Raw genomic sequence first — 13,129 nt, 5'->3', positions numbered from 1 at the left:
CCTGCAACAAGCACGGAGACTGTCGGCCTGGCTTTCCTCGGCTCCACGGGCCGGACGAACACCTGGAAGGCGGTGAGTGTCACAAGCCCGGTTTCAGGTCACACCATGCTCACCAGCTTAGCTGGCAATGAGAAGTTGCGACTGTCTTTATGAACGAGAGGCAACAACTCAGGTCAAGGGCAGAAGCTTCGAAAAACGTGACTGGAGTGGGGAAGTTTTTAGAACTTTTTATTTCCACTCACTGCCACTTCTTTACCCTCGTGTTATATCAAGGAAGGGCCTCTGGTTCCACGAGGGAGGAAGTGAGCGCCCATTCCCGACTCCCGACGCTGGAAGGACAGGCCGCGCGGTTGAGGGGGGCTCGGGAAGCTGTGGGCTTGGGCCGGGAGTGGGCCCCACTGCAGCGGCCCCGCTCTACAGGCTTTGACCGGCTTCTCGGACGGAGGAGTGTGAACTGCTGGCCTCACGCGCATGAACCCCTCTGAGTTCCAGGGCTGGAGAAGAACCACTCAGACCTAATGCTGGAAAGGAACTTCTTAGATGAGCTCCACAATGTGGGCCTGAGTTTTCTAGCCAGCCACGCAGAGGCAGCCGACGAAGCAGATGCCCCCTCACACCGCCACAGTGGCGAGGGAATCTTCCAGACACGGAGGCTTGTGCTCACCGGCTTCAGAAAGAGGGACGAGGATGGGGGGGGAGAACAGTGCGGGGACATGGCCGCTTCCTCCCGGTCCAGCTGTGCCTTCCAGATGGCAGCCCCCGCCCCGTCCCCACGGCCTGGCCTTCCGGATGGCAGCTGCTGCTCCAGGGGGCGGCCCGGGGGCTGGGAGGCGCACGCCACCGGCCAGCAGCTGGGGCCTGGCCGTGCGGCCGACAGCTGCCTGGGGTCATTTGTTGGCCACAGCGGAGAGCTGGTCACGGATGCGGCCCAGGCCGTCTAGCATAGTGTCCAGCGTTTCCTTACTCAGCTCCACAGTGACTGCCGAGATGGAGGGCTTGTCTCCACACAGACTAGGATCTTCTTGGATCTGGAAAGAGAACAGAGTCCGCACGTCAGAGCCGCCCTGAGCCTGGGAGCCCTCCCCCATTCCAGTGAACCTCTGAACACAGGCTCTTTGCTGAGGCTACAGAGTCCCAGCCCTGGCGTCATCTAGCAATTAGGACACGGAAGGAGATTCCCAGAGGCTTGAGAGAGGAGCGCTCAGGGTGGGTATCGGAGAGGCCAAGGCCCACTCACCCCTCGGACCCCTGACTCTCGGCATTTGAGTGAGGAGACACTGCACGGGCCCATACGGGTACTTTACGCAGCGGGCTCTAGGAGTAGTGAGATTCCCGGCACACATAAAAACCACTACAGCTCCTAGTTATATTTATTTGTTTCCTTAAAAACAAAAGTCAACTGTACTAATGTTTAAAAACTTAGTTGTTAGAGGCACCCATGCCTTTTCATTTTCTTACAGGGGCTGCGTTTCTGGGGTTGCGGTTAAGTCAACACAGCATCACTAAATAACCCAAACCACAGATGTGTGGTTTAAAACGAGTCCCAAAAAGATCTGTAGCGTGCAGCTAACACCGGGAGGCCGGAGCGTGCGAACAAGGGCACGAAGCACTGCAGCGTCCCGAGCCTCCAGCGGGAGCTCTGGCTCAGCCGCGTCACAAGCGGTGGCCTGAGGGTCCCCAGAATTATCAAGAAGGCAATCTGAAACCTGATGGCACGCCCCCATCACGACAGCTAAGCTTTCCCATTAGTGTAGAAGGGAAACTTTAGGGGGCAGCGAGCCATTTTTAGAACTTGTTTGGTATTTGTCTTATCGTTTTAAAACTTCTACTTTCGGTGTATGTTTTATTATGTCTATAATATGTTAGGACAGTAGTGACCATGTACTTGACAGACAGAGACCACATCTGGGGGTGCTGAATTGTCTTCTCTGGGGTCGGAGGTCCCAGAGCTCCAGACACTGGCACTTCCGCTGGTGCGCAGGGCTGCCAGGTCACCGCGGCCTCTCCCTTCCCTCTCAGGAGCGCGGCGGTGGACGCACCTTCATCTGCAGCAGGCAGGTGGGGACAGCCATGCGGCTGATGCTGTCGGAGGAGGTCTTGATGTCCACTCTCCAGTCCAGGTCGACCAGGCGCGGCAGAGAGACTGTGAAGGGGACGGGCCAGCTCAGAGCCCACCCGCTCACTTTACCAAGCCCTCGCTCTGGGACGGACAGCCCTGATGGCTGGTCATGCTCCTGAGCCAAAGGACAAGTCTCCGAGGGAGACGGAAGTCGGGGCCTTCCTCGCCACGGATCCATGCCACCAGCACTTGGCACGGAAGCACGGGGTGGGGGAAGGCCAGGCTCCTGCCTGCACATCTGAGCCTCCAGATGTCGGCACAGAATGAGAGAGGAGTTTGGGACGAGGTTAATGCAGGCTGAGTTTCAGTGACAAACCCTGGCCACTTGGCACGGTTTGAGCCGGGTCTGGGAAGGAAAGGTGAGGGGGCGGGTTTCTTGGTACTCACTCTGATTTGCCTGGGCTTCCGTTCGCCAAGCAGAGCTGTTTAAGAGGAAAAGATGAGGAAAAAAGAATAGAAAAAGGATGAGAACTGATCATGAGAGAGGACCGGGGCCTCTAACCCCTTCTGGGATCTTTGAGCCTATCATCACTCCCTGACAGGAAAGGACCACAGAAACGTCTGCTGCGTGGCAGAAGCAGTTTCTGGATTGTTCCGCATAGCTCAGTGATGTTAAAGCCATAAGTGCTGTTAGTTTTTGTAGCTTAGGGGGCAAAAAGAAAGAAGAGACTTAATGCATTGTGTTCTTACTGTTCTACCGTTCTGAGAGACGAAGCCGGAAAAGTCGACCGGTTCTCTTTTATTGAGCATCTGCTCCACAAAGTATTGCATTTTACGCAAAACACACCCAAACGGACCTGTCTAATGCTACAGCAAAAAGCACTGTAGTGAGACGCTAAGCAGAGGCAGAATAAAATGTGGTCACGTGTGAGGAACTTTCTAAATAAACAATAAAACCCATGGCAAGCGAGCATTATCTGTTATTACTGTCCGCGAATTCTGGTCAAGCCTGCTGCTGGCCAATAGCAATAGAAAATATTTGGATAATTCACAAAAAAACAAAATGACCAATTAAACATATGAAAAAGATATCTGACATCACTAGTATCAAAGATATACAAACTGAAGTGAGGTGCATTTACCATTTGTGAACTGGGGGAAAATGTAAAAACAATTCCCTCGGTGCCGGTGACGGTGTGAGGAGGGGGACGCACTCGTGCCCTCCTGGCAGAATGCCAGCTGGTGCAATCTTTCTGACTGACGGTCAGCGTGGGAATAGGCAGCAGAAGCCTCACTACCACCTTTAACCAGCACGGAGATAACAGAGCTCGTGAGCAACATTTCCACACTAAACTGAAGTGAAAACTGCCAAGAGCCTAAACACACAACGCCAGGGAATTTCTTAACTAAATTTTATATAATTTCTCCATGTAAAGAATATATTTAACCATTAAAAAGGATATTGAAGGTAAGTATTTACTGACCTAAAATATCGTTATATAAGCCTTATCAGGAACTCTCAAGAAATGAGCACTTACACGTGTTCTAGGATGATTTTCGTCAGCAGGTTTTTGAGGTTTTGGTGGAAATTTTCAGGAAAGAGAGCCAGGATCGCCTCGGCAGAGGACAGGTCACGGAACACCACCAGCCTGGTGAGGCGATGCAGAGCCTGGAGCAGCTGTGGGACAGGCCTGCATGGTGAGGAGCCGGGCAGGGGACAGGGCTCCACCCCTGCCCCGCCACACCCTGCCACAGTCGTCCCAACAGCCCCCGGGGGTCCTGAGACCTCAGTCCCAGATGCTGATGCCCACATGCCCCAGCCCACCTCTAAGTTCCCCTGTCACTTTAGAAGACAGGTGTAGCTGCCCAACATAGGAGCCTGTCAATGTGCCAGAAACTTCTACTTGGGAGCAAAGGGTTAGTACGTCCTCTTTCCTTGTGCACAGAATCTGACCTTCAGTTCACTTTCTAGCCCATTCCCTGGTAACGTGAGAGAAGTGAAAAGTCAGCTGTGTTACTAGGCAACGCTGTACTGGCCCCTGGGCCTGGATTGGGAAGTCTGCACGAACCCTGAATCCCCCGGGGGCACAGGGCCATGGGCTCCCCTGAGCGGGGCTGCATCCGCCAAACCCCGAAGCTGTGCTCACTGACATGCTACCCGGGGTACCGGCTCCAGTGGCATTTGGGCTTTGAATCGAAGCTGTCCTTGGCCCTAGGCTGTCACCAAGGAAGGTGAAGAAAACACATGGATCCTGGTGGGCTGTGCTGACTCCCTTGGCGAGGAGGAGGGCCTGACACAGCCCTGCGGGTTTGCTGGGTTCCTTCCAACGGCCTGTGGCAGCCGGCCCGAAACTGCAACAATGCTCAGCCAAACGGAGACAGACAAGACAGAGCACCTTCTGGAGGGAACTGCCTGAGTGAGGGCTTTCTCTGCTGCCCTGGGAGGCGGCTCAGCGGCAGAGGCACAACCCAAGAGGCCAGGGGATGTTCCCCTCCACGGCTGCGGGCTGAGGTCAGCGCATCTATGCCCTGGTCTCCAGGGTGACAGTTCTGCGGTACGGTCCCCAGGGTTGCTTCCAGGATCCCAAGTTTGAGCCCCTTGCAGGTCATCAACACATTCTTTATTGGCTTGGTCTCGCTTCCCTGTTCCTCTGTCCCACTCCCTCCTTTGTGCTTTCTAGACTCACCTCCCCAGGTAATTACCTGCAACCAACTCTTAGCCTCAGGGTCTACTTTTGGGAAAGCCAAACTAAGTGTTCAACTCACTTCCAAAATGTGGCTGCTGCCTTTTACTGTGCTACAGCTGACTTCAATGAACAGAATTCTGGTTTAAAATAGTAATAATAATATGCAGGCCTGTTTGAATGAACTCCTATTTTAGAAGCATATCTGCCCTAAAAAGAGAAGGCTGTGAATACTGCATAAACTGAGCCACCTCGCTCACTCTTCCTCTTGGCCACCAGCTGAGGTCAGGTGGGGTCCAGCAGCATGTTCCCCAAGTCATACTCAGGCCTCAGAGCTTCTGCCCAGGGCCCCCAAAGAAGTCTGTCTAAGCCATCTGGCTGACAATCTATCAGTAGCAGCAAGTTAAAGGGAAAGAAAATTGCAGAATGGTTGGCTTCTGGCCACACTGTCTAGGGAACAAGTCTGGAAAAGGAAATGGCCGGGACCTCCGATTCTGGGTATAGTTCTCCCATCCTTGCCTCATTTATCATAAGGAAGTGAAGGTTCAAAGACAATAGCTTTTAAGTTCACTAACATTAAAATGAAAATCCACTTTAAGTTTGTTATAATGTCAACAGACGTTTCAGGGGAAATTTTTCCTTGGATGTGGCAATGATTGGGAAATTAAGAAAGAAACTAATGAGCTGAGAAGCCAGTGGTCAAAGGTCGTCTCTGACCATACTTACTTGCTCTGCTTCCTCCTGGGTCACAGACAAGCTGGAACATGTAATATCCAAGAGCTTCTTTGAGCCAAGGGCTGAACTAGAAAAGCTCTCTTGGCACAGCTGTCTGACAACATCTTTTGAGGAGGCCTGTGAATTAATTCACAGATGGGGAGAAAAGAAAACCACTCAGACTCTGAAAATACATGTTTCAGAACATAATATTGTCTCAGTCATGGTATGATACCTTTGAAACTCAAGACTTAAAGGTGCAGACGATAGCTCCATTTCCAGGGCAGTGAAGTAGATGTAGTTGTTCTTATTCTCCCTTCTTAGCAAACCGAAAGTGCTGGGCACGATGTGGGAAAGGAATGTAAGAGCACTCAAGAGGGAGCGTGGAGAAGACAGACCTGCTGTGGGCCTCCCTGCTCCAGACCAAGAAACAACATAGTGCTGAGTTTCCTGGATATTCTTGTTGTTCATATATCCCAGACTTCAGGCTAAGGAACAGGGCAACCCAGAATGCCAATGGGTACAGAGAAACAAAACAAAGAACTCCCAACAAATATCTGCTCTCTCCAGCCAAAGGACCAAGAAAGCTTAGCAAGACAGAAAACGGTTACGTGATAACTGCTCTACTGAGCCAAATGCCACAGAAAAACCTGTAGCCCCACTCCCACCTATGTTAGCAGACTGAGTGGGGAATGTAGACTTCCACCCTTCTGAGGCTACAATGAGGTGTCCCAACACCCCCACCAGTGTGGTATCAGAGAAGGCTAAGTAGGGAGCTGGGACCATAATCCCCATCAACCAGCAGCTAGTCCCACCATGCCTTGTTATTAATGGTAACTATGTGGGGGCCAGAACATCCACTTCTGCTCAGTAGTAACAAGGAACCCCCACTTCTGGGTGTCAGTAGGAGCCAAGGGCAGAAACCCTCCAGAATCTCAAATATAACACGAGAATGCCAGGTTTCAACAGAAAATCATTCATCATACCAAGAGCCAGAAAGATCTCAAACTGAATGAAAAAGGACAATCATAAGATGCCAACATCAAGATAACAGATGTTAAAATTATCTGGCAAAGATTTTAAAGTAGCCATGACAAAAATGCTTCAACACCTAAATACACACTTTTGAAACAAATACCAGAATGTCCCAACAAAGGAACAGAAAATAAATAAAGAAGAACAAAATGGAAATTTTAGAACTGAAAAAATACAATAACCAAAACAAAGTTTGGTAGGTGGGCTCAGCAGCAGAATGAAAGAGACAGGGGAAAGAATCACGTAAACTGGAAGACTGAGCCACTAGAAATCACCCAGTGTGCACACAAAAAACAGACTGAAAATAATGAACAGAGCCTCAGGGATCTGTGGCACTATACCAAAAAATCTAACATTCGTGTCATTGGAGTCCTAGAAAAGGAGGATAAAAGAGGGCAATGCTAAAGAAGTACTTAAAGAAATAATGGCTGAAAACTCTCCAAGTATAGCTACAGACATAACTGTGTGCATTAAAAAACCCAAGCATATTCTCAACAGGATAAACCCAAAGAAATCCATACCAAGACACACAATAATTAACCTCCCGGAAACTAAAGGCAAAGAAAAAAATCTTGAAAGCAGTGAGAAACAATATCTTATCTATAAGGGATCATTAGAACTCATGAGAACTCATCAAATCAGAACTCACGGAAGCAAGAAGGAAGTGGCACAATATTTCTCAAGTGTTGGAAGAAAAGAACTGTCAACCCAGAATTCTACACCCAGCAAAAAATATCCTTCAGAAAGTAAAGAGGAAATCAAGGCATTCTCAGATGAAAAAAACACTATGAAAATTTGTCACAAGACAAAAGACATTCTCTTAATAGAAAGGAATTAATAAAAGGAACCTTGGAATATCAGGAAGACAGATAGAACACAACAAACAAAAATATGGGTTAATACAATAGACTTTCTTTCTCTTGAATTTCTAAAGTCTGTTTAAAGGTTGAAGTAAAAATTATACCACTGTCCAATGCGGCTCTAAACGTATGTAGAGGAAATATTTAAGATAATTATATTACAAATGAGTAAGGGAAGAAAGGGAAGTAAGGTCTCTATACTTCAGATCTAACTGGTAAAATGATGACACTGATAGATTGTGATGTTATATTTATAAATGTAGTAACCAGATCAATTACTAAAAATGTTATAAAAAGAAATGCATTTTAAAATGCTACAGATAAGTCAAAAGGGAATTCCAAAAATAGGTTTAAATAACCCACCGGAAGGCAAGAAAAAGTAAAAAGAAACAAAAAATGTAAAAGAGCAGATAAAAACAAAAAAATTACATGGCAGACTTAAGCTCTAATATTCAATAATTACATTAGCTGTAAGTGGGAAATTAAATACAAGCTGCAAATATGACTCAATTAAATGATGTCTATTAAAAACGCTCTTCAAATATAATGATAGAGACAGATTAAAAGTAAAAGGATAGAAAAAAATACATCGTGCAAATATTAATGAAATAAAATCAAGAGTGGCTACAATAATAGCAGACAAAATAGACTCCACAGCGAAGAAAATTACCAGAGGCAGAAAGGGACATTATATAATGATAAAAGGTTCTATATCTAAGAAAACATCCTAAATATGTATGCACCCAGCAAGAGAGCTAGAAAACATGAGAAGTAAAGAGAACCTAAAGGAGAGACAGACAAGTCCACAAATACAGTTGGAGACTTCAACATCCATCTTTCAACAATTGATAGAATCAACTAAACAGATATTCAACAAGAACACAGAAGATTTCAACAACACCATTGATCAATCTACTCAACGCTTATGGAGCACAACCCAGTAGCAACAGAATATACATTCTTTTCAAGTGTCCACTGAACATATACCAAGACAGAACATATTCTGGGCTGTAAAACAAACCTGAACAAATTCGAAAGAACTGAAATCATATTGAATATATTCTTGATGACTACAATGGAATCAAACTAGAAATCACTAACAAAAAGATGACAAGAAAATATCCAAACATTGGAAAACTTAAACACACTTCTAAATAATCCACAGATTAAAGAGGAGCCTCAAGGGAAATTTTAAAAATTATACTATAAAAATTACACTAAATGCATAAAAGTGAAAAAAATACCCACAAAATTTTGGGGACACAGGCTTGACAGTGTTGACAGGGAAATGTACAGCATTAAACACATATATTAGAAAAGATAAAAGTTCTCAAAGCAATAATTTAAGTTCCCACCTCAAGAACATAGAAAAAGAAAAGCATAATAAACCCAAAGGAAGAAGGAAGGAAACAACAAAGAGTAGAAAGCAATGAAACTGAAAATAGAAAAAAAGAAAAAGAGAGAAATCAATGAAACAAAGAACTAGTTCTCTGAAAATATCAATGAAATGGACAAACTTTTAGCAAGACCAGCGAAGTTAAACAAAGAGGAAACACAAATCACCAATATCAGGAATGAAACCGGTCATATCGCTACAGACCCTAAAGACTTCAAAAGGAAAATAAGAATAACCACAAACAACTCTATACACACAATTTCGGAGCTTGGACAACATGGATAAATCCCTCAACAAACACAAACTACCACAGTTCCCCAAATATGCAACTGATAATTTGAATAGCCCAATAATGATTACGGAAGTTGAATTTGTAATTTAAAACTCCCAAGAAGAAATCTCCAGGCCCAGATGGTTTTGCTGAAGAATTCTAATGTTTAAGGAAAGAATTAACTAATTCTACACAATCTTTCTTTAGGAAACAAAAAAGGATAGAACACTTTCCGATTCATTTCATATTCATAAAGCTAATATTACCCCGACATGTCAATTCTCCCCTAATTGATATACAGGTTTAACACAACTCCTATAAAAATCTCATCAGGTTTTTTTAAAACACAGACAAAATCATTCCAAAGTTTATATAAGAAGCCAAAGAAACTAGAAGAGCTAAAACAAATTGGATAAAGAATGAAGTAGGAAAAATCAGCCAATCTGATTTTAAGACTTATTGCATAGCTACAGTAATTAAGACTGTGAGGTATTATCATAGAAAAAAACAAAAATCAATGGGAAAAAACCCCAGAGAATCCAGAAATTTGCCCAACTGATTCTTGACAAAGTTGCAAAGTTGCAAAGACAATACAGTGGAGGAAAGACAGCATTTTCAACAAATGGTTCTGGAACAACTGGACATTCACAGGCAGAAAAAATATATATACAAAATTAACTCCAAATTGATCATGTACTTAAATGTAAAATATAACATAAACATAAAACTTTTAGAAAAAAGAAAAAATTTGGAGATCTATGGCTCGGCAAAGAGTTCTTAAACATGACACCAGAAGTACAATTCATAGAAGGAAAAACTGTTGGTAAATTATACTTCATCAAAATTAAAACTTTTGCTCTGCAAAAGCTCCTGTTAGGGGTTGAATGGTGTCTGCCTAAAATTCATACATTAAAGACCCAATTCCCAGTACCTCAAAAATGTGATCTCATTTAGAAAGAGAATTGTTGCAGATGTGATTAGTTATGATGAAGTCATAGGGTGGACCTTAATCCAAGAGGACAGTGTGCTTATTAAAAAGGGAAAAGTAAGGGGCGCCTGGGTGGCTCAGTGGGTTAAAACCTCTGCCTTTGGCTCAGGTCATGATCCCAGCGTCCTGGGATGGAGCCCCACATCCGGCTCTCTGCTTGGCAGGGAGCCTGCTTCCCTTCCCCTCTCTCTCTGCCTGCCTCTCTGCCTACTTGTGATCTCTGTCTGTCAAATAAATAAAATCTAAAAAAAAAAAAAAAACGGGGGGGGAGTAAAGGGGTGCCTGAATGGCCCAGTCAGCTGGGTGTTGGACTCTTGATTTCAGCCAGGCGGTGATCTCTGGTCATGGGATTGAGCCCCATGCCAGGCTCTGTGCTCGTGGAACGTGCTTGTGATTCTCTCTCTGTCTCCCTCTGCCTATCCTCTTCTCACCAGCCTCATCCCCCAAAGGGTTAGGAGAGGGTGAGGGCAGGGGGCAAGTGTATGTGGCTATAGAAGAGCAACAGGAAAGATCCTGTAGTGATGGCCACGATCTGTATCTTGAGTGTATCAAAGTCAATATCCTGGTTGGGATATCATACTATAGTTTTGCAAGATGTTTCTATAGGGGGGTAAATGGGACCTTTCTGTATTCCTTTTTACAACTGTATGTAAATCTATAGTTACGTCAAAATAAAAACGTTAAGTAATTTTTTTCAAGATTTTTTTTTGAGAGAGAGAGAGCACCAGCAAGAGTGGGGGGAGGGGCAGAAGCAAACTCCCCGCTGAGCAGGGAGCCTGATATGGGGCTCAATCCAGGACCCCAAGATCATGACCTGAGCTGAAGGCAGACGCATAACCAACTGGGCCACCCAAGCACCCCTAAATAATTTTTTTAAAAAAGAAAACACATAGGAGGATAGGAATAAGAATGAATTAACTATTGCTACATTTTTTAAAAGATTTTATTTATCTGACAGACAGAACACAAGTAGGCAGAGAGGCAGGCAGAGAGAAAGAGAGGAGGAAGCAGGCTCCCTGCTGAACAGAGAGCCCGATGTGGGGCTCCATCCCAGGACCCTGGGATCATGACCTGAGGTGAAGGCAGAGGCTTTAACCCACTGAGCCACCCAGACGCCCCAACTATTGCTACATATTGGCAAGCAAAAAAAAAGCCAGGAATAAAAAAGTATATGCTGTATTACACCATTTATGTGGAAGTTCAAACATGGCAATATTAAGTTGATTTTAAAAGCAAGGATAGTGGTTACTCCTGGGGAGGTGAGGGAAGTACCGAAGGAACAGAGAGACTCCGGCAGTACTGGTAATATTTTGGTTTTGACCAGAGTGATGGTTACATGGGTGTGTAATAAATCACTGAGCTATGCATTTACAATTTGTGTATTTTTCTGTGTTACACATTAATAATACTTTATTTTAAAGTTTATTAACAACAACAACAAAAAGTCCATACAATGAACAGGCATTAGGTGGGGAGTAAGCAGAACAGCCACGACGAGGGTGTAAAGGACCAGGGCTGTGAGCTGAGAGCCCTAGGTTTCCAATCTCAACTTTGTTACTTCATTCATTAATTCATATAACAATTATGTATTAACAACATGCTGTGTGCCAGAAGCTGGGGATACACTGGCTGGGGATACATTTGTGGATATCATAGAGTAGTTGCTTTTAGGGATGGCACATACAAGTGAGCACTGCAGAGATTTTTAAAACAAAGGAGAGACCGTTGCATGAACCAATGAATGATGATGCTGTGCCATGAACTGCTTAGTGCTATGAACTCAACCCTTTTCATCTGGAGTTAAAACAAACAAAAAAAAGTTCCAACTGGATCTTACATTCTGCAAGAAAGGCAGAAAACAGGTAAATAGTCGCATAAGGTCTACAAAGGAAGATAAAGCCTCCCCTTCTTCCATAAGGAAAATCAGAAATCAAGCAAGTAATTCCAACCCATCATTTCATTTGGCTTTAAGAAGCCTCACAATCTTGGGGCGCCTGGGTGGCTCAGTGGGTTAAGCCGCTGCCTTCGGCTCGGGTCATGGTCTCAGGGTCCTGGGATCGAGTCCCGCATCGGGCTCTCTGCTCTGCAGGGAGCCTGCTTCCCTCCTCTCTCTATCTGTCTGCCTCTCTGCCTACTTGTGATCTCTCTCTGTCAAAGCAATAAATACAAAAAAAAAAAAAAAAAAAAAAAAAAAAAAAAAAAAAAAAAAAAAGAAGCCTCACAATCTTCCAAAAGATTATCAGCAGAGTTTTGAGGCCCTTACACAGGTCAAAGCAAGTACAGAAAACCAGGAACTCGGGAGAACAGAACGCCCACTTCACCAAGGGGAGGCCATGAGGACGCAGGGAGAGAGAGAGATTTCTCACCCACGGAACGAAGAGGGGCTGCGGGAGGAAATGGGGAACTGGCAACGTGGGTCTAGCACTTACCACCTCAACACACCAGTCCTAAACACCAGCCCCAGAGACTTCTAGTAGGGGGCCTTTGCACAGCACCTTCAAGTCCGTTATCTTATTTGTGCCCCCGCCATCCTGTCAGGACAGTATTAATTTCGAGCCCGCTTTCTAAAAGCTCGGAAAGGCGCAACAACGGAGTCACCCAGAAAGGTAGTGGTTAGACTCATGGCTCTGAATCAGGGCCCATTTGGTCCCAATTCCTATTCTGTCCCAAGGCCTAGGGACAAAAGCCCGCCTCACGCTGTCCCCACTCCTCCAATTTACCTTCAGCAGGCTCTGGAGCGCGGCGAAATTCTCCGCTGTCAACGCGGCCATTTTCCCCAAGTCACCTGACGGCGACACGCCGTCACGTGGCTCTGAGGCCGCCGCAGGGCATGCTGGGGGCTGTAGTCCTTCGGGATGGCGACGGCTGCCCGGGTTTGGCGCTGTGGGATGGGGAGGGGCCCATAGGACGCGATCACCGGATGATGGCTCACTCTGGGGACTATAGGACAGTGGAATTTGGAGGACGCAGGTGTGAGGTGATTTACCCGGGTGGAAATTGGCTTGGCTTGTCTACATACCAAGACAGGAAAAACTGATTTTCCTTGACCTGTATGGGCGGGCTGGTTGATTTGGGGAATGTACCTACAGGTGATAGACACACCCTTATAGAGCCCCCTCCCG

General features: G+C 45.7%; 1 protein-coding gene across 2 annotated transcripts; it reads right to left on the bottom strand.

Annotated features, from left to right (window-relative positions):
• Window positions 1–211: 211 nt before the first annotated feature.
• Window positions 212–12,808, bottom strand: COMMD9 (COMM domain containing 9). 2 transcript variants are annotated; one of them, XM_045066015.1, is made up of 6 exons: window positions 12,728–12,808; window positions 5,470–5,595; window positions 3,598–3,737; window positions 2,507–2,541; window positions 2,040–2,143; window positions 212–1,028 (listed from the first exon to the last, which is right to left on the bottom strand). In XM_045066015.1, the coding sequence occupies exons 1-6, from the start codon at window positions 12,776–12,778 to the stop codon at window positions 888–890; spliced, it is 597 nt and encodes a 198-aa protein (XP_044921950.1). In that variant the 5' UTR covers window positions 12,779–12,808; the 3' UTR covers window positions 212–887. The 2 variants fall into 2 exon arrangements, with proteins under 2 accessions (XP_044921950.1, XP_044921951.1); XM_045066016.1 differs by lacking the exon at window positions 5,470–5,595 and having other exon boundaries at window positions 12,728–12,806.
• Between the last annotated feature and the right edge of the window lie 321 nt (window positions 12,809–13,129).

The sequence above is a fragment of the Mustela putorius genome, unplaced genomic scaffold, assembly GCF_011764305.1.
Source record: "Mustela putorius furo isolate JIRA1106 unplaced genomic scaffold, ASM1176430v1.1 tig00003859_pilon_pilon_pilon, whole genome shotgun sequence".
NCBI lineage: Eukaryota > Metazoa > Chordata > Mammalia > Carnivora > Mustelidae > Mustela > Mustela putorius.
Note: the sequence above shows the minus strand (reverse complement) of the source record. Positions and strands in the feature narration are given on the sequence as shown.